General features: G+C 37.0%; 4 protein-coding genes across 9 annotated transcripts; 3 read left to right on the top strand and 1 right to left on the bottom strand.

Moving 5' to 3' along the window:
- Positions 1 to 666: 666 nt before the first annotated feature.
- LOC145953083 (zinc finger BED domain-containing protein RICESLEEPER 2) lies at positions 667 to 6634 on the bottom strand. Of its 6 annotated transcripts, XM_083066689.1 has the most exons (8): positions 3295 to 5593; positions 3095 to 3209; positions 2868 to 3009; positions 1998 to 2765; positions 1729 to 1860; positions 1371 to 1572; positions 1180 to 1297; positions 667 to 896 (listed from the first exon to the last, which is right to left on the bottom strand). In XM_083066689.1, exons 1-2 carry the CDS (start codon positions 5438 to 5440, stop codon positions 3112 to 3114), a joined length of 2244 nt encoding a protein of 747 aa, XP_082922815.1. In that variant the 5' UTR covers positions 5441 to 5593; the 3' UTR covers positions 667 to 896; positions 1180 to 1297; positions 1371 to 1572; positions 1729 to 1860; positions 1998 to 2765; positions 2868 to 3009; positions 3095 to 3111. The 6 variants fall into 6 exon arrangements, with proteins under 6 accessions (XP_082922815.1, XP_082922820.1, XP_082922817.1 ...); XM_083066694.1 differs by lacking the exon at positions 1180 to 1297; XM_083066691.1 differs by lacking the exons at positions 667 to 896; positions 1180 to 1297; positions 1371 to 1572 and adding an exon at positions 6473 to 6634 and having other exon boundaries at positions 1793 to 1860; positions 3295 to 5442.
- Positions 6635 to 13751: 7117 nt separating this feature from the next.
- Positions 13752 to 16359, top strand: LOC109787879 (isoliquiritigenin 2'-O-methyltransferase). The gene is made up of 8 exons (XM_083066728.1): positions 13752 to 13788; positions 13874 to 14129; positions 14243 to 14256; positions 14351 to 14411; positions 14567 to 14878; positions 14969 to 15285; positions 15421 to 15485; positions 15598 to 16359. Exons 1-8 carry the CDS (start codon positions 13752 to 13754, stop codon positions 15874 to 15876), a joined length of 1341 nt encoding a protein of 446 aa, XP_082922854.1. The 3' UTR covers positions 15877 to 16359.
- A 1159-nt stretch (positions 16360 to 17518) lies between these two features.
- On the top strand, positions 17519 to 20773 carry LOC145953099 (uncharacterized). Its single transcript, XM_083066727.1, has 6 exons — positions 17519 to 18394; positions 18701 to 18975; positions 19071 to 19219; positions 19581 to 19809; positions 19975 to 20274; positions 20572 to 20773. Exons 1-6 carry the CDS (start codon positions 17519 to 17521, stop codon positions 20771 to 20773), a joined length of 2031 nt encoding a protein of 676 aa, XP_082922853.1.
- A 95-nt stretch (positions 20774 to 20868) lies between these two features.
- On the top strand, positions 20869 to 21216 carry LOC145953098 (uncharacterized). The gene has a single exon (XM_083066726.1). The coding sequence runs from the start codon at positions 20869 to 20871 to the stop codon at positions 21214 to 21216; it is 348 nt and encodes a 115-aa protein (XP_082922852.1).
- The last annotated feature ends 1281 nt before the right edge of the window (positions 21217 to 22497 follow it).

Genomic DNA, 22497 nt, shown 5'->3' with positions numbered 1-22497 from the left:
TTATGCTGCACTTAGTTCTAAGTAAAGCAGCAAGGAAATAATCAGTAACTTTAAAATTATATGATATATGGATCATGTGATACAAATTACATTATAAATCAAAATCATTGAAAGGGCATGAAAAGTGAGTACACATCAGCCTTTCCATCAACCAGGCAAAGCACTAGAGCCTGTCCAGACAGATTGTTGAATGACAAATCACTAGAGCCAGATTAAAACAATAAGCATCCATATAATCATGAATCTGTAAAACTTACAAGGAAAATAAATTTTACTCTCCCATTTAACAGATTATATGTGATATACCATTGCACAAACCAGCATTGAACTTAGAAAAATATCAACAGCTCTACATTAATGAAAGTAAAGATTTAGACTTGTTCGAAGAAGAAACTTTAATTAAACTGAATCCTGAAACCAGACTTTTGTAATACATGTTACTGTCTCTATAACAACTGGTGCAAGAATCACAATAGCCTTATGGTTTAATTAAGTTTCTTTATGCACTGACAAACATTATTTCATTCTCTTGCCATAATGCATGTCGCCTCTTCTCAAAGAATTTCTACAACATGGAATTCAACCAAGGTGAATGGTCTACAATACCAGCACAAAAACAACATAGATTCGACAACACTGATCATCATTTGGTTTGCACTTGCAGACTGAATATGAAAATATGAAGTGAAACAAGCATCGAATGATCTACACCAAAGCTAAATGGTTTCAACTTTATCAAAATTTACAACACATTCATCTTTATGATGAATATCTCTCTTCCTCACCTCTAAGCAGTCAATGACGGCCAATTGGTGCTGTTCTGCAATATGTGGACTCAACTTTATCAACCGACCAAGGGCATCAATGCCCATGTACTTCAAATTATGACTGTCACTCTGCCCACATAACAACAACAACAAACAAACAAACATGCATCAAACAATAGCCAAATCCAAAAAATGCATGTTTGGATTCACATCAGTGGAAGCAACAATTAGTTGCTTTAGCATCAATTTTGATTTGATTCTTGCTAAAACGTGGATCATGAATGCGGAACCAAACATGCACTAACACTCACAGTTCAAAAAGATGTTCAAGCTTCCCAAATTCATTTGGAATTTTACCCACTAGGAGATTGTCATTCAATTGTGTGAAAAGTTATACTCGGTGAATAGATACAGAAAACACAGGAAAATGGTGATACGGGTCATGTGGGTCAACTCATAGGTAGCTCAGTTTTGACATATTGCCAAGTTCAGGAGGTATTGGACCAGTGAGCATGTTTCCATGAAGGTACCTAATTAAATGAATAAATCAGGCAATAAGAAAAATAACAAAAGCATTATTACACAGTACAAAGTTAGACTCACAGTTTGCCAGTGAAAGTCAGATTGCCAGATCTAGAATAGGCATGTTTGGACTTTGAAATACCTTGCTAAGGACCTCTCTACGTAAGGAACCTTGTTTTGAACCAAATCCAGAAGCAACCAGCACCTGACGGAGTATTTCAATCCAAGTAAGAGAATTTAGAGATCTTCTCCAGAAGTCCAGGGAATATTCTTGATTTTCGACCTGCCAAATCATTATTAAAATTAACACAGAATTAGTACTTCAGCTAAAATAGATAAATGTTAAATCGCTAGTCATTCCTATATTAAATATAGAAAACAAGCAGTATGTAATAATTCACAACCTCGAAACAGGGGGTAAGGAAACTCAGTAACTCACCGAGTGAAGCAATGCAAGAAAGTTACATGATTTATTTAAATGAGGTGAAAACTCATCAGTAAGCTCCACTTCAATGTCAGATAGAAGAAGTGTGAGAAGGGCAACATGAATCTTGCCAAGTAACATTGAGTCCTGGAAAACACATGCAGTAAAGTGAGAGACATGTTGGATGCTACTTACAATTTGACACGACTCTGATAAGATTAAAATTAAACAGAAAAACAGAAATGAATCCAAGATATAAGCATGAGTCAAAGATGACAAATTACCTTATCATGAAATGCTTGAACAAACTCATCAAGAGTGAAGGGACAAATATCAACAATCATGGCATATGTATAAATGAAATGGAAAACCTGCCAAAATAAAGTTAGTTCTTCATCAATTTAATGTTCTTTGCCATTAAAAAAGAGGTTCAATAGAATGGGAAATAAGGCAAGATAGTAACTTCAGTACAGCTTGACAATTATGATGTTTGCTAATTTAAGAAAGAACTGTGTCACATAAAAAAATTAATCCAGCAGTGTAACTGACAAAATCCAAACATCAAAAATAATTCATCCAAGTTAAAACAAAAAACCATCACGATCTTTCCGACAAATAGCAAGGTTCAAGATTTTCCTTCACTTTTACATTATATAACCTATTATATTATATTCATCCTATGTTTAAAATCCAGAAGCGTAAACAAAATACAAAGAGAAGAAAGAATGTTGACCTTTTAGCCTTAAGTATTATGTTATAACAATAATGGTAGGGAGGGATAAAAAAGAGGAGTCATGGTCTCATATAGCACAGAAGTGAGTACAGTAACAGGAAGCAAGCAAAACCTCCTCCCATGGCTGGTTCAATGCTCCCCAGCATAAGAAATTCCAGGCATGGCTAGTTTTTAGTGGCAGGTGGAAAACATAGCATGTGATCCTAGAAGTGAAATTCCTCATTTCTCTTCATTTCTGATCAATAACCTTGTAACTTTTTAGGTGGAAAACAAAAACTGTTGGGCAAGACCAGGAGCACTAGGTGTAATAGCAAAATACCTGAAAAAAATAGACATTTATGTACACATCAGCAAAATCATATTTATAAAATTTTGTTGCTATTTTTAAAACCACAATTGAAAAAACTATTTAAAAAGTTACCTAAAAAAGACCCAAGTTGCAAATAAACATTAACATTGATAGCAAAATAAGTGTCATAGGGATCATTTATGACAAATTCTCCAAAAGGAACAACAATAGCCATGTCTATAACAAATGGCTTCAAAATAGCAAAAAGGTCAATCTGAAAAAAAAAAAAAATTAGCAAGAAACATAAAAAGCATAAATTACTAAATAAAATATAAAAAAAGTTCATTTAAATTACAAACATCTTAAGTATGACCAATCACAGCAATGGCTGTGATTGAGATGATGGACCAACTATGACACTCGATCCATCTCCTCCTTGAACTTCATTAACACTTCCCAAAATTACCTGAAACTCTACAATAGATTTAAAAATAAGATAGTTAACTCATGTACAACACAAATATTAAATAATTTTCATAGCAAAAGAATATTATGATACCTGTAACAATCTTTTCTGAAATTTCAAACTCTTCATTGATATTAAGATCTTTGAACTGGGTTGTAGTTGACCTCACCCAATTTTGAGCACAAATTAGTGCCTCTGCCATTTGTGGGTTTAAAGAGCTTCTAAAAGCATCTAAAACTCTACCCCCTGTACTAAATGCACTTTCCGAAGCAACTGTAGAAACTGGGGTGGCTAAAACATCTCTAACCATTTTTGATAGTATAGGAAACCTTGAAGAATTTTGTTTCCACCAAACAAGAATGTCAAATGTGTCATCAGCATCTATACAAGTTTCATTTAAATACCTTTCAAGTTCATTTTTTCTATCAATAGAATTTTTTTCCCTCAAGTGCTTCTTAAAAGCATCTTTCCTAGCCAAATATGATGGATTTTCAACAAAGACAGAAGTTTCACTATGAGAAACAGAAAATGCTGAATCTTGAGAGGATTGTGCAGATTCATTTTGTTTCTCATAATCTATCTTGTACCAATTATACATGTGGAACAAATTTTCTTTCAAAGAAGTGGACAAATTTTCAGCAAAATTTGCATCATCTGAATACATTTCTTTAAATGACCAATCCACAAATTCAAATTTGTAACGAGGGTCAAAAATAACTCCAAAATACAGCAGTTGATTGATGTTATTTATATCACCCCAATATTTGTCATACTTTTGCTTCATATTAAAACCCATCATGGCCAAAATAGTGTTCAGATTCATAGCTGATTGCTTAAGTTCAAAATAAATGGATGACAGTTGATGAAATGCAACATGTAAGCTGACATGTGATGATGTAGAGAAAACCTTAGTGGCCTCATAGAAAATTTTCAAAAATTTTAAAAATGCTCGAACATTCTCCCAATCAATTGTAGTTGGGGGACCAGCTATCCCAAAAACCTCTAGATAACTTGAGTCTTCAAAGTCAAGCTTTTCAAAGGCAACTTGAAATTTTTCAGTAGCATCTAACATCATATATGTGGAATTCCATCTTGTGGGAACATCAAGACATAACAATTTTTTACATTCAATTTTTGAAAATTCAACACACTCTTTGAACTTAGCCAATCTTTGGGGTGAAGACCTTACAAATCTAACAGCTGTCCGAATATTTGCAATTGAATTGTGCACATCTTTTAAACCATCATTCACTACTAGATTTAGTATATGGGCACAACACCTCATATGAAAAAATTGACCATCCATTACTAATCCTCCCATATTCTTGAATCTTTTTTTCAAATATGTTACAGCCACATCATTGGCTGAAGCATTGTCAACTGTAATTGTAGACACATTTCTCAAACCCCATTCCTTTAATACCTCCTCAACTTTCTTTCCTATGGTCTCCCCTTTGTGGTTAGGAACTATTGAGAAACTAATGATTCTTTTCTGATATTTCCAATCATTATCTATAAAATGTGCTGTGAGTGCCAAATAGTTTAAATTTTGAATAGACGTCCAACAGTCAGTAGTGAGAGCTACCCTAGCACAATTTGACTTAAAGAAAGCCTTTAGCTTATGCTTTTCATCCATATAAAATTGAAAACAAAGCCTTGCTATTGTATGTCTTGATGGTACAATAAATTGTGGTTGTAACTGTCTACAAAAGTGCTTAAAACCCTCACCCTCAACCACCCTAAAAGGTTGTTCATCTAAAATAATAAAGACAATTAATGCCCTCCTACAAGCTTCAACATTGTATCTTTGGCTTACAACTGTCAAACCGCTCACATCTCTCTTCAAGGTAAGGGATGTTTGGTTGGGGTCATTAATAATAGCATTTGGATATTTAGGACATTTTCCTATGTGGTTAAGTAAACTTGATGTGCCATGTATCTTTGGATCACACCTATATCGTTTACCACAATGATTACATTCAGCCATTTTCTCCTTAGATTCATTTTCAGATATTGTTTTGAAATGTTCCCAAACTATAGAGGTTTTTTGAGACCCACTTGCATTTAATTTCCTCTTTCTTGTATTAATTGGGAGGGTAGCAGTAGGATTAGTTTCTACAGCTTCAGCTATAACTGTTGGTTGTCCAATAGGTTGTGCACCACCACCATCACCTCTTGATGCTGCTGGTTCAGTCATGGTGGGATTTGCAACCTCTTCGAATTGACTAGACTGCTCCATTACTGTATAATGAAGTCATAGGTAATTTTTAAGTGTTTATGGTATTTTAACAACTTTTAATTTGTTATTTTAGAGTTATAAACTTGAATTCATGATTTAAAATGTCATGCAGTATTAGCAAAAACAAAAAAAATTACATAAAATAGATATAAACTAATGTAAACAATTACAAAATTTTTAATTTAACTAAATAAGTGAAACACGTGTTTATAAGTAAATAAGTTTAACACAAATAGTTAACATAAGAATTTTCAAAATAAAACACAAATCAATTATTAAAAAAAATCATAACATGATAAACAGTAAGTACCTGAATCTTTTAAATTTAAGATTTTTATCTTCTTTTTATGTTTTTCTTTCTTTTGTGCCTTGTGAGTGTTGAGTAATGCATCAGAAATTGTAAAAATGCTTTTATTTTGCCTATGCTTAACAGAAATAATGAATGAAACTGTTTCTATTGTTGATTAGTAATCTCAAGAAACATCAAATAATAATAGGAGCAGGAAACTCAGATTCAGATTTTAGGATTGTTTAACTGGTAACCATACCATAATTAATTCCTTTGCAAGTGAAGAAACTAGCAAACTCTCATATGAAATATAGAATTCCAAAAAACTAGTCATAATTAGCTTCATATCATGAGCAAACATTAAATTGAAATATTTTTTTGCTTCCTTTTTAGGTGCATACATGTAGAGTCATATGTTGCAAAGGTACTAGTTTGATGTTTGAATAAATATGTCAAAATAGGGGCAACTTTACTAACCAAAAGTACCGAGGGGACAGAAAATTGCGTAGAAAGGTTCAAAAGTGTAAACAAACTTTGCCATTATGATGAAGAAGCTTGAAATAATGAACATTAGATGTAGGTCAGTTACAAAATCAGATATACAAACACACAAGAATATAATAGAACTACGACGGCGCCTTCAGATTGGTCAGTTACAAAAGAAAATATCAGTGCAAACAAAAATACTGTATGAACTATTGAAGATTTAATAATGATACAGGAGAGGAAGAAAACGAACAAACCTGTTCTTCGCGATGTTAGAAGGAGACAAGCAGATTGGCAGTAGACAGAGAGGAGTATCCAGTGGCAGAAGGAGATGAATGAACCGTGCTAGGGTTCACATGACTACTCTCGCGGCGTTAGGATTTGTAGTTTGTGTGAGCGGCGACGGCTAGGTTTTCTGAGCACAAGAAGAGAAGGTTTCGTCTTTCGTGAGCAGCGGCTAGGGTTTAGTTTTCCTCTCTCTCGCGATGCTAAAAGAATAAATATACACCTTTTAAGTGTTTTGGGTCGGTCGGGTATGGATATCCACGGGTTCAAATTTTTAATCCGAACCCGACCAACAAAACCCATAATAACCCGACTCTAACCAACCCGAAAAACCGAAAAAACCGCAAAAAACCGGCCGCATAAAGAAACTTAGATGCGGACAGTTCGGATTCGGTCGGAGCCAGAATTTATGCTCACGCCTAGTTTAAGCCTTTAACAGTAAAAGACGGTCCTTGGGAGACGACCTAGGAGTCACTTCCTAGTACTACATTTAATTGTATTTATTTGACCGGATACGGCTTCGATCACAGTTCGTGCTTTTGACCGTTAATTCTGTTATTTCTATTTGTTTTGTTTCCTGATCAGCATATGCTTCGGCTGGCCCATGTTATAAAAGGTCACGAAGCTTTCTTTCTTTAAACTGCTGGTTCGTGTACTTCATTAAGCAATAAAATCTGTTTCTGCTCCTCCCGTGGACGTAGCCCAATTCTGTGGGTGAACCACGTAAATCCATTGTATTCTTCCTCTTTTCTTTCGCATTTATATTTCTCTGTCTCTGTGTATATATGTTTCTGTGTATATTAAGAAGCAAGAGAGGTGTGCCCTTTTTTTTTTTTATAAACGATAAAAATAAAAAATAAAGGGTACTGAATAAGAGACTGAATTAATATAAATTTTTATATGAATATGAGGGAAGGGATGTTCACATAAATATATCCAAATATATCCGTTCTTATAATATAAAATCATAAAAAATAAAAACCCCAGGAAAGGTGGCAGAGCCTCCTAGTTAGGGATCCTTACAACAAAATATATAATAATCAGAGTGAAAGAAGCGGAAGACAATGAGACAAGTATGATAGTTCTTAGAAATACTCAATAAGTTATAATTTTTAACATAGTATAGAATATAATGAACAACATAACTCATTTATGTGTGAAATTGAGATTAATTGTATTTTAAAAGAAAATTTAAGAATTATTTTTAAATAATTCTCTAGCTCTTCTGGAAACTTTGAGGTCTTACCAACAACCCACACCAAGGGTCTTACAACTGCCTCAGTTTATCCTCTAGACGAATTCTTTTAAAAACTTTTCTTATTCTTTTAAACAGATATCAAGGGCACACCTGATTTCTCAGGCTTACAAATCCCAGGTTTTCACAAAGGAGTTCAGAGTTCTAAATTATATCAAGAGCTTTATCAGCTTCTTCCTTTGAATAAAAGCCTTTGTATCTAGGGTTTTGTATTCCTTCCTTGGCAGTGCACAAGTCAGTAAAATTTGTATATACCCCTTTGTATGGTCCTTATAAAAGGATAAAATTTGTATAACCTTTTCCAGAAGGAGAGGCTTTTGTGAGGAGTGGTACTCCTTGATTATCTGTGATACAAAAATTGTATAAGGCACAGATAATACCTTTTTTTATTGAACAAACTAACTGTTCATTGTTATCTGTGAATTTTGGAATATTCCAGATATTATCAATGATGCAATTAAATTTATCATTTGTATTTCCTCTTCCAGGGTAAAGGAGTTCATTTGTTAAGAGTGGCAACTCTTGGTTACCAAACTTCATTTTTTGTTTGACTCTTGGATATGAAACCTTAGTAGGTTTCATGATTTGTTATCCCTGCAAAACGAGATAAAATGTCAGCATCAATGTTTTTATTTCCTTTGATATGTTCAAAGTTTATTTGTAACCCGTTATGATAAACATGTTCTTGGAACAGTAGCCATCTTTTATGGGTTTTTTTATCAGATTTTATTTGAGTATTACCGTAAGCAACTATTGCTTCACAATCAATTCTTATAGTAATTTCTTTTTTATTTATTAAAAATAGTTCAAAAGTTTTTAAACTATTTATAACAGCATTAACCTCATAGTCTGTTGAAGTAGAATAAACTTGAGGTTTTGTATGATATTTTCCTGAAGCGTATCTACAAATTTGTTCTTCAGAGATGTTATCATATTTATTTTTCTTTTTCTTTAGGACAACTCCCCATCCTAATTCACACCCATCACATTCAATAACTAAGTAGTCTGAATCTAATGGTAATGATAAAGAAGGTAAGTTTTTTTACCAAATCTTTGATTTGTCTGACCAATTTTATATCTTCAGAATTAAATTTTCTTTGGCCTGTTTGACTTGTCTTATTATACAATGGAGATGTATATTTTCCCAAGACTTTTATAAAATTTCTTGCACAATTTAGTAATCCTAAGAAAGCTCTTAGTGTTTTTATATCTTCCATTTTATCAGGAAAAGCAAGAATTTTTTGCGAAATATGGGGTTGGAGTTTTATTGTTCCATTCCCTATTTCTAATCCTAAAAATGATATATGAGTCTTACAAATTTCCATTTTAGATTTAGAAATTATAAGACAATATTTTTCAAACAAATGTAAAACTTGTTTTAGATGAAGAAAATGTTATTCTTTTGTTTTTGAAAATACAAGCACATCATCTATGTATGCACAAGTAAAATTTCTGTATTCTCCAAAAATATTATCATTTTTCTTTGGAAAATTTGTGGAGCATTTTTAAGACCAAAAGACATAACTTTCCATTCAAAAATTCCTTCTAAACAGGAAAATGTGGTCCATTTTATAGAATCAGGATGCATTTTAACCTGATGAAAGCCTGATTTTAAATCAAATTTAGAAAACCATTTAGCCTTTTGAATTCTGTTTATTAAGACATCTTTAGAAGGTATGGTATAACCATCTATATGAGTATTATCATTAAGACGTTTATAATTATAAACCATTCTAGTTTTGCCTCTTTTTTGTTCAGAATGTTTGTTAACAATAAAAATTGGGCTTCTATGTGGGCTTGTGCTAGGCTCTATGACCTTTAAGTCAAGAAGGGCTTTTATATGTGTTTTACATTCTTCTTGTTCAAAATTCCCATAAGGGATCTCTTTTGTTTTAATTATCAAATCTGGATTGATAATTTCTAGTTTACAAATAACTGGATCTTTTTCCCAATATTTAGTAGGATCTTCTCCTATAATACTAGTTTTGTTAAGCCTGTCAATTATTTGTTGGATATTATCAAAAGTTATAACTTTATTAATTTTAGCGAAATTATAACAATCTATATCCATTTGTAGAAGGGATAAATCATAATAACTATTGATATCATTATTATGATTATCAACTTCTGGAAAGTCAGATTCTAAATTTTTAAAATTTTGGGAATCTGTCACTTTTATTTTACAACATCCAGTGATTTCACAAGGACAATCAGTAGTAGGTTTTGGGGGGGGGGGGGTATCACCACGCTTAGATCGCAACTCTGATGCTAATTCATCAACGATAGGTGACATTTGAGAATTATTTGAAATAAGCAAATAATCTTTTGTAATTGTAATAGACCTATTTTCAACAATTATAAAATCAAGGCCTAAAACCATTTGTTCTCCTGTAGGTATTAAGTCAATAACATTTGCTTTTGGCATAAATATTTTTTGTCCAAAAATATCACAATTAGTAGATAACTGAATTGTAAAATTTTTTGTTTCTTGATTATTAATAATAAGATCACCAGTCATTGCTCTGGTTTTCGTTATTTTTTTACTTGCAAAAATATTGTGCTCAGGAACAATACTTTTACAAAAACAAGTAAATGTAGCTCCCGTATCAACAAGAGCCTATATTACCTTTTCAGTTTTTTTGTGTTTATCAGTTTTGGGAAAAATTATTTTAACCAAAATATGTAAACTTGTATTTGGATTTTTATTGCAAATTATAGGAATGCAATTTTTATTTTGTAATGCCATTAATCCACTTGAAGATCTTTCTTCATGATTTATGACTTTGTTTTGATTTTCAAAATTCTCGTATAGAAAATCTATTGTTTTTTCCATCTGATTTAGCCTAGTTTTTAAAACAGATACTCTTTTATTGATAAGGTCATTTTTCCAATCATTTTTATCATTTGCTTGTTTCTGATTAGGAAAACCTTTTTTATAAAAAATTTCAAAGCAATTTTTGCAGAAGTTTTTATAACATTCAGGGCAATGAGCCCTTAATGTTATGTGTAAAAATCTTTTACAGAAATGACATTCTATATGCTCTGGTCCTGTAAAAAATTGAATTTCATGATCACAAGTTATTTGTTCTTCTGAAATATTCATGAGATTATAACCTAGATCATCAATAATTTCACCATAATGATTATATTTGTCATTTATTTCAGGATGTAAATGATCATATTCATTTTTTGTGAAATCGTTTATGATTTTATAATCTTTAATTACATCTTCTTCTTCAGAAGTGTAATTAGACCAACTAACTACATAATATATTTCTGAATCAGTTGAAACAGTTTCATCTATAGGAATAAGATTCATCCTACAGTTCTTTATTAATTCTGCTTCTCTTGTGAAAAGATTGGCTTTATTAGGACAATCTCTGGAATAATGTCCAGTTTGATGACAAGCAAAACATTCTAATTGCTTAGTATATGTTTTGTCATTTTTTATTTTTCTTACATGTTTGTCTTTATTAAGAGTAGGTTTTCTGGCATTGGAAGCTCTAATAGAATACCTACGAGTAGGTTGTTTTCTTCTAGTCCTAGAATTTTTAGGAGGAGAAGAATATCTTTGTTGCGGTTTTCTTTTCTTTCTAACCTCTTTGTGGTATTGTTGTGGCGTGTATATCTGTTTACAGATATCTGCGTCAACCATTTTTATTTGTTTGTTAATGGCTATATTTGTACAAGTATCTTCCATTACTTTCATAATATGTTGTATTCGTACAACCAAATTGTTCATAACTGGGTCAACTTGATCGTCATTCCAACTATCTCTAATGTTTTGTCCTAACTTACCAGGAAGTTTAAGGAACAGTTTTTCACCTAGATTCCTATCTGTGAAGCCTCCAGATATGGAAGCATACATAAGATAATCTTGGGTGAATTGTTTTATTTTACCAAAGTAACTAATAGAAAGTTTTTCTAGATTACCAAGGTAAATTTTTTGTCTAATGATATTTCCATCATTTACAGACTGAGCTGTAAAGATTCTTTGTATCATACTACAGAAATTGTAGATATTCGGTCCTGGATCAATTAGATTTATTCTAATTTGTTCAGGATATTGTTTCTTAAAAGATTCCCAGCAAGCTTTAGCAATATCACCGAGATATGTTTCAGCTCTGGCAATCATTTCTTCTCCATTAGAAACATGGTTTTCATGGTGGATTTTGTAGTTTCTTTACAACAGCAGTCCACTGTTCTATGTAATTAGGTAAAAGTTGAGGATCAACCTTTCCTATGTTTAATAAAAGAGAAGACATATCAAAACTGGGTTCAATAGGCAATCTCTTTCCTTTTGATTTTATATTATCTCCTATGGTATAATCGAAAGGAGTAATAATTTGTTCTCTAGGAATAAATCCTAAATCATAATTTTCTGTTCCATAATCAAAATGATGAATATGACTAGGGAAACTACTACTGCTTGTGTAATTATCTCCCATAAAACCTTTGCAAGTTTTTATTGAAGATTGTGTTTTAGAAATTTCAGACGGTGATTCAGAGATTTCTGTTTGTGTTTCAATCATATCAAGGCATAATTTTTCTTTGAAATTTATTTCATTATTATACCAATTTGTGAGGTCCAAATCTAGAGTTTCTTTTAAATCCAGATTTGGAGTTTCATCGCAAATTTCATTATTAACTTGGGATAATAATTTTTGTATAAAAATGAAGTCATCTTCTTCATCATCAGTATCTTCATTTTTATAACTTTGTAAAACAATTTCTTTTTCATAGTTTTGAAAAGAAACTTTATCAAAAGTTTGTTCTTGTTTTTGTTTTTCCCATTTTTCTACTGCTGCTAATAATTTAGGAGAGAGTTGGGATTCTGGTGGAGCCTGTTTTGTTTTCCAAGATTCATGAATATATGATTCACCAATCCATAGGTTCATGAAAGACCTTCTAGAAGGTTGTTCTTCTTCTTCAACAACCTCTTCTTGGTCAGGAGTTTGGATGTTCTCATAATCAGCAAATCTGATTGAGAGACTATTTCTCCAATTTGTCATAATGGAAGTCTGAGGTGCTGTGATTGCGGTTCTGGAAGATCCAGAGTTTAGATGTGTTTGCCATTCTATTCCTGGGTTCCTTCTCGATTCAAAAACCTGAGGGGGAAGGAATTGTATTCCGTTTGATCCTAAAGAGGTAATCAAAGGGTTTGTATTGATCCTATATCTAGGGGATATTTGATCACTTATTCTACCTATAAAGGTGATATCAAGGTGGAGATTATTTCCATCAAAATTTTCTCCAAAGCCTCTGGTTTGTACTTCCAAATTTATATTTTGTATGAAATATGCAAGATTCATAGTAAAATTTGGAGCAATGTATATAAGGGATACAGATCGGTTAAGATCTACCTCTACTATCCCTATTACAGCTTGTGAGTTGTTATCCCTAAATCTTTGGTCGAAAAGAACTAGGAATGCTTTTGCACCAATAAAAGATCGGGTTAGGGTTCTAATCCCTATAGTGATTAGTCCTAAATGAACATATCTTCTATTGGTTCTGAGTAATTTTCTACCCGTTTGTTCAGAGATTAATCGGATAATCTCATGGTGTCCATCAGGAAGATGAAAATCATCTAACCGACGATACCTATAAAGACTGGTTCTGTCAGAACTAAGCCAATTAAGATTGTATAATTGTCTAGGATTTAAAGAATCTATCCTAGAATTTGTTCCAATTTCAACATTGGTTTGTATATCAATTATTTCTTCTAACTGTCTGGTGTTAGAATTTGTTCGCCTAAGAAATCTATATAGGATTCTAGGTTGTTGGTTAATTGCTTCAGCAATTGGTGTGTGTCCCGAAAGGGTTTGTGATGTTCCTGTGAAAGGAAAAGTTTGTGTTTGGGTTCTTGTATTAAAATTCATTTTCTTGGTTTAGCAAGAATGTATTTGTTTGTGTTGGGTTTGGAAGATGGATTTCCTGTGTTATTTCCTAAACTTAGTTTAGAAAGCTGATTGGAGATCTTATCAAGTTCTTCGTTTATGGGTTTTGTTTTGATTAACACTAAGGCTTTATCAAGTTTGTCTTCTAACTCCTTAATCTTATTAAAGATAAGATTTTGAGTTTTTTGTATACTTTCAATATGTTCGAAAAATATTTCAAGGTCTCTTTTTGTGGCCAGAAGGAATCTGGTTAAAAGGACTTATAAGTGATCTTGGAATCAATCAAGAGCATACTGACATTTACTGTGATAGCCTCAATGCTATATGCTTGACCAAAGATCAAGTTCATCATGATAGAACCAAGCATATAGATGTTAGATATCACTTCATCCGATCAGAAAGGAGAATTAAGGTTCACAAGATCAGCACCTTACACAATCCTGCTGATATGTTCACAAAGCCAGTCCCAAAGCGCAAGTTTGACCATTGCTTGGACTTGCTAAATGTTGATTGTTGGAGATAGTTCCATATGTTTGGAGGATGCAGATTCTGTTTTTGTTTTAAAGTTTGTATGTGGATTCTAATTCAAGATGGAGAATTGTTGGTATTTTGACTTAGATCCACAAACAAAGTGACGAATCAGTTCGTGCTTTTGACCGTTAATTCCGTTATTTCTATTTGTTTTGTTTCCTGATCAGAATATGCTTTGGCTGACCCATGTTATACAAGGTCACCAAGCTTTCTTTCTTTAAACTGCTGGTTCTTGTACTTCATTAAGCAATAAAATATGTTTCTGCTCCTCCCGTGGACGTAGCCCAATTTTGTGGGTGAACCACGTAAATCCATTGTATTCTTCCTCTTTTCTTTCGCATTTATATTTCTCTGTCTCTGTGTATATTATGTTTCTGTTTTTGTTTGTTTTTTTTCAAATTCATAACAGATATCATAGCAAAGGCAGAGAGTTCATGTCATGCATCTTTATCTGCCTCTCAAATTGCTTCTTTGCTTCCAAATCAACACCCTCAATTGCCTAATAGGCTTGAACGCATCTTGCCACTTCTAGCCAGTTATTCTCTTCTGGATTGCTCCATTCGAACCAATCAAGATGGTAAGACAGAAAGAGTTTATGCTCTCTCACCCGTTGGCAAATACTTTGCTTTTGATAATGATGGAATCTCTGTGGCTCCTTTCACAACTTTAATGAATCGCGTATTTCATGACCTATGGTAATTAAGTTTATGGTACTTAAAAACTTTTTTCTACAATGATACATCTCATGGATTTTTAGTATAACTTTTTGTCATGTTTCTTAATAGGACGGATGTGAAGGATGCAATTGTGGATCCTAATTGCAATAACCATTTCGAAAGTGTCTATGGAATGCCATCATTTGAATATATGGGGAGAAATGAGGAGCTGAATGACATGTTTAACAAAGCAATGGCTCACACTGGCCCAATAGAAACTAAAATGGTACTCAACTCATACAAAGGATTTGAAGGAGTTTCAACACTGGTTGATGTAGGAGGTGGAGTTGGAGGGACCTTAAAACTAATTCTCTCTGCATATCCTTCGATTAAAGGAATTAATTTTGATTTGCCTCAGACGATTGAGGATGCACCACCTCATCCAGGTACATATAGTTATTTCTCTTCCTCTCTATATATAAAAAACCCTACAAATATTTTAAAAGATGGGTCGAAAAGACATATACATGGAAAATGTTTTACCAAAATTATTAATTAGCAAACACTCATTTTGCATGAAGGTATAAAGCATATTGGAGGAGATATGTTTGAAAGTGTTACAAATGGTGATGCCATTTTACTAAAGGTTAGTAAACTACTTGCGAGTTCAATTTTATATATAGTTTTAAACAAGTCAATATAACTTAAATAAATTTCTATTAACATTTTCTTCTTTTGTTGGCTTTGGCCATTTTCAGTATATATGTCATAATTGGCCAGATGAAGATTGTGTAAAGTTTTTAAGAAATTGTCACAAAGCCTTGCCACCACATGGAAAAGTGATTGTTTTGGATGTTATTATTTCTGAGGTCCCGAATTCAAGCAACACATCTAAGCGCACTTTTATTGTTGATAGTCACATGTTTTTATCACATGGTGGAAAGGAAAGAACTGAGAATGAATTTGAGAAGTTGTGCAAGAGCTCTGGTTTTTCCAAATTTCATGTTGCATGTAATGATATCCCAGGTATACGCTAGGAGTGATGGAATTTTATAAATAGAAAACCGTGGAACAGAAATTTGAATCTTTGTATGTTGCGAGCAATCTTGAATAAAAAGACTGTGCAAAAATAATGTAACAAGGAATAAACAGACATTATGTGATATTTTTACTTTTTTGTTTTTTGTTGATAAATTGTGGTCCTTTTACTTGCGAATAGAGCAATGTAGCATGTTTATATATATATATATATAGTGACGGATCTAGAAATTTTAGATAGCGAGGACAATACTTATTCATATATTTATAGTATTAAAAATATCCATATATAACTTTTAAAAGCATAAATATATATATCATAATTATTTTTTACAAGCTTTTATATTTACGATTACAAGTAAAGATGAAAATAAATTAGGTTAGACTAAATTTTATTATAATTTAATAGGTTTGAACCAAAATTTCTTTAAAATTATATATCTTAAGTATGACTTAATTATCTATCATAGACATTTTTTTAAATATTTGGTTAGAACTACAATTCTAAAGACCTACTTTATAATAATTTAACACTATTAAAAATATAAAATAAATATGTTAAATTTTATAAAAACCAAGTTTAATTTATTTATGATATAAACATGTTTTTAATATTTAATATATATTTTTAGATGATAATTTATTTTAATATATATTTTATAATAATTATAAATGGATCATATACAATAAATAGTGTACTGTCCGTACCGCGAAGCCGAGCTCCGAGCTCGGCATCACAGCACAGAATGAGGTCGGGCACGCACTACGCGACGTCAGCTCGGCATTTAAGCAGATCATAACCGATCTCGAGGGATCTCGCTTCAGACGAGATCCGCCATTTAATCCTATCATATCTTATCTCAGGCCCAAGGCCCAAAGCAACCCTAATTCACACTAAGGTACGTGCATTACTTATACGAAATTCATACTCCCACAAACACTAACTTTAGCATCAGAGTCTCTTTTGTAGGTACCACCCCCATCTTGGAGCACCAGCGTACCCGTGAAGGAGGCTCACCGATCTTACCTGGCGGATCAGCTTTACAGCAGATTTCTGGTAAGAACATTTGGCGCCCACTGTGGGGCCAATCAAGACAGCTCTTATCGGCCACGCCTATGGTTTTCACCAGAAGCCATAGTAGACGCACAACAGACGACGCAAACCACTCAACTACCATGGATAACGAAGCAGCGTTGAGAAGATTAATCGACCAGGTCGAACAGATGCGGCAGCAACACGCCGCCGACCTACAAATCATGCGTGCCAAGCACGACACTGACCTAGCGGCATTGCGTACCGCTAATGAGGCTGACCTAGCGGCTCTGTGCGCGGAAAACAAGAGGATTCGCGCTCAACCCCAGCGGCGACACTCTGATCATCCCTCCGGCTCTCAACCCAACCCCGGCGGAGCAATGCGAGCTGAGGTAGCTCAGGAAGCAGGATCAACTCCCCCACAAGGAGTGATCAGCACAATTGCAGGAGGTTTCGCAGGAGGGGGAGCCAGCAGCTTGGCCCGGAAAAAACACCTGCGCAACGTCAACCGCATACAATTCACCACCTCTACTTCGCACCAGAGCTCGCTGACGATCACTTTCACCGACGATGACTATGCCGGGGTCAACCCCAACTAGGATGATCCCATGGTTATCACCGTGGGATTAGCCAATTGGGAGGTTCACAAGACCCTGGTCGACCAAGGGAGCTCAGTCGACATCCTATATTGGCCAACGTTCCTCAGATTAGACGTCCCCCACTCTCTCATACAACCTCACACAGAACCCCTAGTCAGTTTTGCAGGAAGAAGCGTTCACACTCGGGGGTACGTGGACCTACTGACGACTTTCGGAGCACCTCCGGATTCAAGGCGGGTCATGGTTCGATACCTCCTCGTGGAAGCTGACACTCCCTATAACATCATCATCGGCAGGCCAACCTTAAATCAGCTCAGAGCAGTGGTGTCCACCCCACACCTCACCATGAAATTCCCAGGGCATGATGGGAAGATTATCTCCGTCAAAGCAAATCAGAAGATAGCACGACAATGCTACACCGAAAGCCTGAAAATCGCCTCACTCGGCGAACAGTGCAAGAGCAACCTTACCGCCGTGGCTCACACCAACCACGAAGAAATCATCGACCTCGATCCAAGATCCGACGCTCATGAAGAGCGTCCTAGCCCCGTTTACAAACTCGATGACCTCCAGGTCGGGGAACTCCCCGGGAAAACCACAAAGATCAGCAGAAAGTTGACTCCAGAGTTGCGGCAGCAACTTGAAGCGGAAATCCTCAAGAATGCCGACCTCTTTGCCTGGTCTAGCGCTGACATGCCAGGCATAGACGCCGATTTCATCTGCCACAGGCTAGCAATACACAAGGAGGCAAAACCAATCGCCCAGAGAAAGAGGAAGGTTGGCGACGAAAGACGGGAGGCCATCGTCGCCGAAACACAGAAATTGCTCAACGTAGGCTTCATCCGTGAAGTCAGATACACAACATGGCTGGCGAATGTGGTCCTGGTAAAGAAGAACTCGGGGAAGTGGCGTATGTGCATCGACTATACTGACCTAAACAAAGCATGCCCCAAGGACTCATACCCTTTGCCGAGCATTGACAGGTTAGTCGACGGAGCCTCCGGACATGCCCTCCTCAGTTTCCTCGACGCCTACTCTGGGTACAACCAGATAATGATGTACCCACCTGATGAAGTGCACACGTCCTTCATCACCGACCACGCCAACTATTGCTACCGGGTGATGCCCTTCGGCCTCAAAAACGCGGGGGCAACCTACCAGCGGCTGATGGATAAGGTCTTCCATCAACAGATCGGGAGAAATATGGAAGTTTACGTTGACGACATGGTAGTCAAAACCACCTCGGCGACAAACCACGCTACCGATCTCGCCGAAGTATTCACCCAGGTCAGGAAGCATAACATGCGCCTCAACCCGGAGAAATGTGTCTTTGGTGTCCAGGGAGGAAAGTTCCTCGGCTTCATGATTACCAGTAGAGGAATCGAGGCCAACCCCGAGAAGTGCAAAGCCATCATCCAGATGCAAAGCCCACAAACGGTGAAAAAGGTCCAACGCCTGGCCGGACGGTTAGTCTCACTGTCCCGCTTCATTCCCAAACTCGCGGAGAAGGCGGGACCAATCTTCACTCTACTAAAAAAGCCAAAAGATTTTCTGTGGACAGATCAGTGCGAAGAAGCTTTCCAAAGCTTCAAAACCTTCCTCACAACTCCACCGATCCTACAGAGGCCGGATCACAACACCGACCTCCTCCTCTACTTGGCAGTAGCGGAAAATGCCATCAGCGCAATTATCGTACAAGAACACCAAAAGGTACAAACACCTATCTACTTCATCAGCCGAGTCCTACAAGACGTGGAAAGGAGATACCAAATTATCGAGAAGCTGGCATTGGCGCTCGTCACCACAGCTCGGCGGCTCCGACCCTACTTCCAGAGCCACTAGGTGGTAGTCAAAACTGACTACCCCATCAAGCAAATTATGCGAAAACCCGAGCTCGCCGGACGCATGATCGCCTGGTCGGTAGAATTATCCGAATTCGTCATCCAGTACGAAAGTCGCGGACCCCTGAAGGCCCAATGCTTAGCCGACTTCGTAGCCGAGCTCACGCCAACTACTGCCTAAGAACCCCAGGTATGGACTTTGCATGTTGACGGGTCCTCCAACTCTAAAGGCGGTGGTGCAGGCATCATTCTGGAAGGGCCAAACCAAGTCACCTTGGAGCAATCCCTCAAGTTTGGCTTCAAGGTGACCAATAACCAGGCGGAGTACGAGGCACTTCTCGCAGGACTGAGGCTAGCCCGCGACCTCGGAGCTCGAAGAGTGAGTTGCAACAGTGACTCGAAACTCATGGTGGAGCAACTCAATGGGACGTACCAGGCAAAGGACACTCTGCTGCAGCGGTACTTTCACACTACGTCCCACCAGATCTCGTCCTTCGACGAATTCACCATAAAGCATGTGCCACGAGAGCAAAACGCCCGAGCCAACCTCCTATCGAAGCTCGCCAGCACCAAAAGGCCTGGACAGCACCGAACCATCATCCAGGAAACCTTGCACTCACCCAGCTTAGATGACAAGGTCATCAACGTCAGTGACAACGAGGACCTAGGATGGATGGCAGGCATCTGGGGCTACTTGAAAGAAGGAATCCTGCCCGAGGATAAAGACGAAGCTCAGAAGATAAGGATGAGATCGGCCAAGTTCATCATCATCGGAGATGAATTATTCAAGCGTGGCGTTTCCTCTCCACTGCTCAAATGCCTGACTGTATCGCAAGCAGCCTATGTCATCAAGGAAATTCACCAGGGAATATGCGGCATGCATTCCGAGGCGCGTTCAATGGCAACCAGAGTACTCCGAGCTGGGTACTACTGGCCCACTCTGAAGTCGGATTGCCAAAGCCACATCCAAAAATGCAAAGAATGCCAGCAATTTGGCAACGCACACCGACAACCGCCCGAAACTCTCCACCGCATGATGTCGACGTGGCCTTTCTCCCAGTGGGGAATGGACATCCTCGGGCCATTCCCCCCTGCGAAAGGCCAACTAAAGTTCCTCTTGGTGGCGATCGACTACTTCACCAAGTGGATTGAAGCATGTCCACTCGCCAAGATCACCACCGAAAATGTGCGGAAATTCACCTGGAAGAACATCATCTGCAGGTTCGGAATCCCTCACGCCCTCGTCACAGACAACAACCGACAGTTCATCGCACAAGAATTCGAGGACTTCCTCCGCGAACTCGGAATCAAACACCTTTTGACCTCGGTGGAACACCCCCAGACCAATGGCCAGGCCGAAGCCGCCAACAAGGTCATCCTCTGGGAACTCAAAAAGCGACTAGGAAACGCCAAAGGACAGTGACCCGATGAACTTCCCAGCATCCTCTAGGCGTATCATTGTACCCCCAGTCAACTACACAAGAGACGCCTTACAAGCTGACCTACGGAGCTGACGCAATGATCCCAGTAGAAGTCGGCAAAAAATCCCACAGGCGCCAAGCCTTTAACGGCGAACAGAATGCCCAAGAACTGGCAGCTGACCTCGGCTTTGTGGACGAGCTTAGAGACGAAGCTCAAATCCACGAAGAAGCCTGCAAGCTCCAAGCTTCCCGAAGATACAACACCCGAGTAAAACCTCGCTCGTTCCGAGTAGGTGACTTGGTATGGCAATTACTATGCGAAGCAAGAAAGGTCACGTCAGATGGGAAACTCGCACCCACTTGGGGTGGCCCCTTCCGAGTTACAGAAGACTTGGGAAATGGAGCTTATAGATTGGAAGAACTCAACGGCAAACCTATACCGTGAACTTGGAATGCTACGCATCTCAAGTTTTATTTTAGTTGAACTTTGTATGAATGAGTTGTGCACTCTTTTCCCGCCTCAGTCTTTTGTCCCAAAAAACAGAAAGATGGGTTTTGGCTGAGAGGGTTTTTAACGAGGCACATTTACATAATCAATAAAATGACTCATTCCATTCAACTTACATCTTTTTCGCATCATTTTACGTCTAACCTCAATCTAAGGTCGAGTTCGAACCTCGGGTCATTAAGGTCAAGTTTGAACCTTCACAAAAATCTAAGGTCGAGTTCGAACCTCGGTTTATTAAGGTAAAGTTCGAACCTTCACAAAAATCTAAGGTCGAGTTCGAACCCCGACTCATTAAGGTCAAATTTGAACCTTCACAAAAATCTAAGGTCGAGTTCGAACCTCGGGTCATTAAGGTCAAGTTTGAACCTTCACAAAAATCTAAGGTCGAGTTCGAACCTCGGTTCATTAAGGTCAAATTTGAACCTTCACAAAAATCTAAGGTCGAGTTTGAACCTCGGGTCATTAAGGTCAAGTTTGAACCTTCACAAAAATCTAAGGTCGAGTTCGAACCTCAATTTATTAAGGTAAAGTTCGAACCTTCACAAAAATTTAAGGTCGAGTTCGAACCTCGGTTCATTAAGGGCGAGTTCGAACCCTCACATGAAAATTTAAGGTCGAGTTCGGACCTTGGTTTATTAAAGTCAAGTTTGAACCTTCGTACAACTCACCTCACTTCAATTCGAGACCGAGTCCGAACCTCAGGCCACACTCGAAACTCCCAAAAGATTCATTTACGAAAAACCAAGGTCGAGGTCTAAACCCAGCATGACCAGCTCGGATCCATAAAAAATGCAAGACAGACATCGAACGTATATCTCAAAACGCACACAAAGCAAAAATCAAGTGCAAACACGTAAAGGCAAAGAAAAATATGCGTATGCAAGCAAAGTTCCCAGAATTCAACGCTTGAATCCAAAATAGAAAATTAAACTAGGCTATTACAAAATTAGGCCTACACTGAGGCATTCTCACTAGAGCTATCCTCGACGTCGTCCTCCTTGACCAGCTTCCCAAAGCGAACGACCTTCTCCACGTGCATGCCGGAGAAGTCAAACCCTGGCGCAAGGAGCCTGGCCTAGCGGGCAGCCTTGAGAAAGCCCCTCTTATGCTCCACCACGATGGAGCGCTCGACCTCCTCAAGTCTCCTCTCCAACGCCGCCTTCTCGGCCTCCAACGATGAAAGGTCTACTCTTTGGGCAGCAATCTCTTCCTCTTTGC

The sequence above is a fragment of the Cajanus cajan genome, chromosome 11 (assembly GCF_000230855.2).
Source record: "Cajanus cajan strain Asha chromosome 11, NIPB_CcT2T_4, whole genome shotgun sequence".
Lineage (NCBI taxonomy): Eukaryota > Viridiplantae > Streptophyta > Magnoliopsida > Fabales > Fabaceae > Cajanus > Cajanus cajan.
The sequence above is the reverse complement of the archived record's forward strand: the minus strand, read 5'-3'. Positions and strand labels throughout refer to the sequence as shown.

Coding starts and splice junctions, on each gene's coding strand:
- LOC145953083 (XM_083066691.1), bottom strand. CDS start 5,440: ATGGAGCAGTCTAGTCAATTCGAAGAGGTTGCAAATCCCACCATGACT. Junction 3,210..3,294: donor TTCAGAAAAGATTGTTACAG/GTATCATAATAT, acceptor AATCTATTGTAG/AGTTTCAGGTAATTTTGGGA.
- LOC109787879 (XM_083066728.1), top strand. CDS start 13,752: ATGGGTTTTGTTTTGATTAACACTAAGGCTTTATCAA. Junction 14,412..14,566: donor TTTCTTTCTTTAAACTGCTG/GTTCTTGTACTT, acceptor TTTCTGTTTTTG/TTTGTTTTTTTTCAAATTCA. Junction 15,486..15,597: donor GTGATGCCATTTTACTAAAG/GTTAGTAAACTA, acceptor GGCCATTTTCAG/TATATATGTCATAATTGGCC.
- LOC145953099 (XM_083066727.1), top strand. CDS start 17,519: ATGGTTATCACCGTGGGATTAGCCAATTGGGAGGTTCACAAGACCCTG. Junction 18,395..18,700: donor GGCTGGCGAATGTGGTCCTG/GTAAAGAAGAAC, acceptor TTCCATCAACAG/ATCGGGAGAAATATGGAAGT. Junction 20,275..20,571: donor ACCAGAGTACTCCGAGCTGG/GTACTACTGGCC, acceptor CATCATCTGCAG/GTTCGGAATCCCTCACGCCC.
- LOC145953098 (XM_083066726.1), top strand. CDS start 20,869: ATGATCCCAGTAGAAGTCGGCAAAAAATCCCACAGGCGCCAAGCCTTT.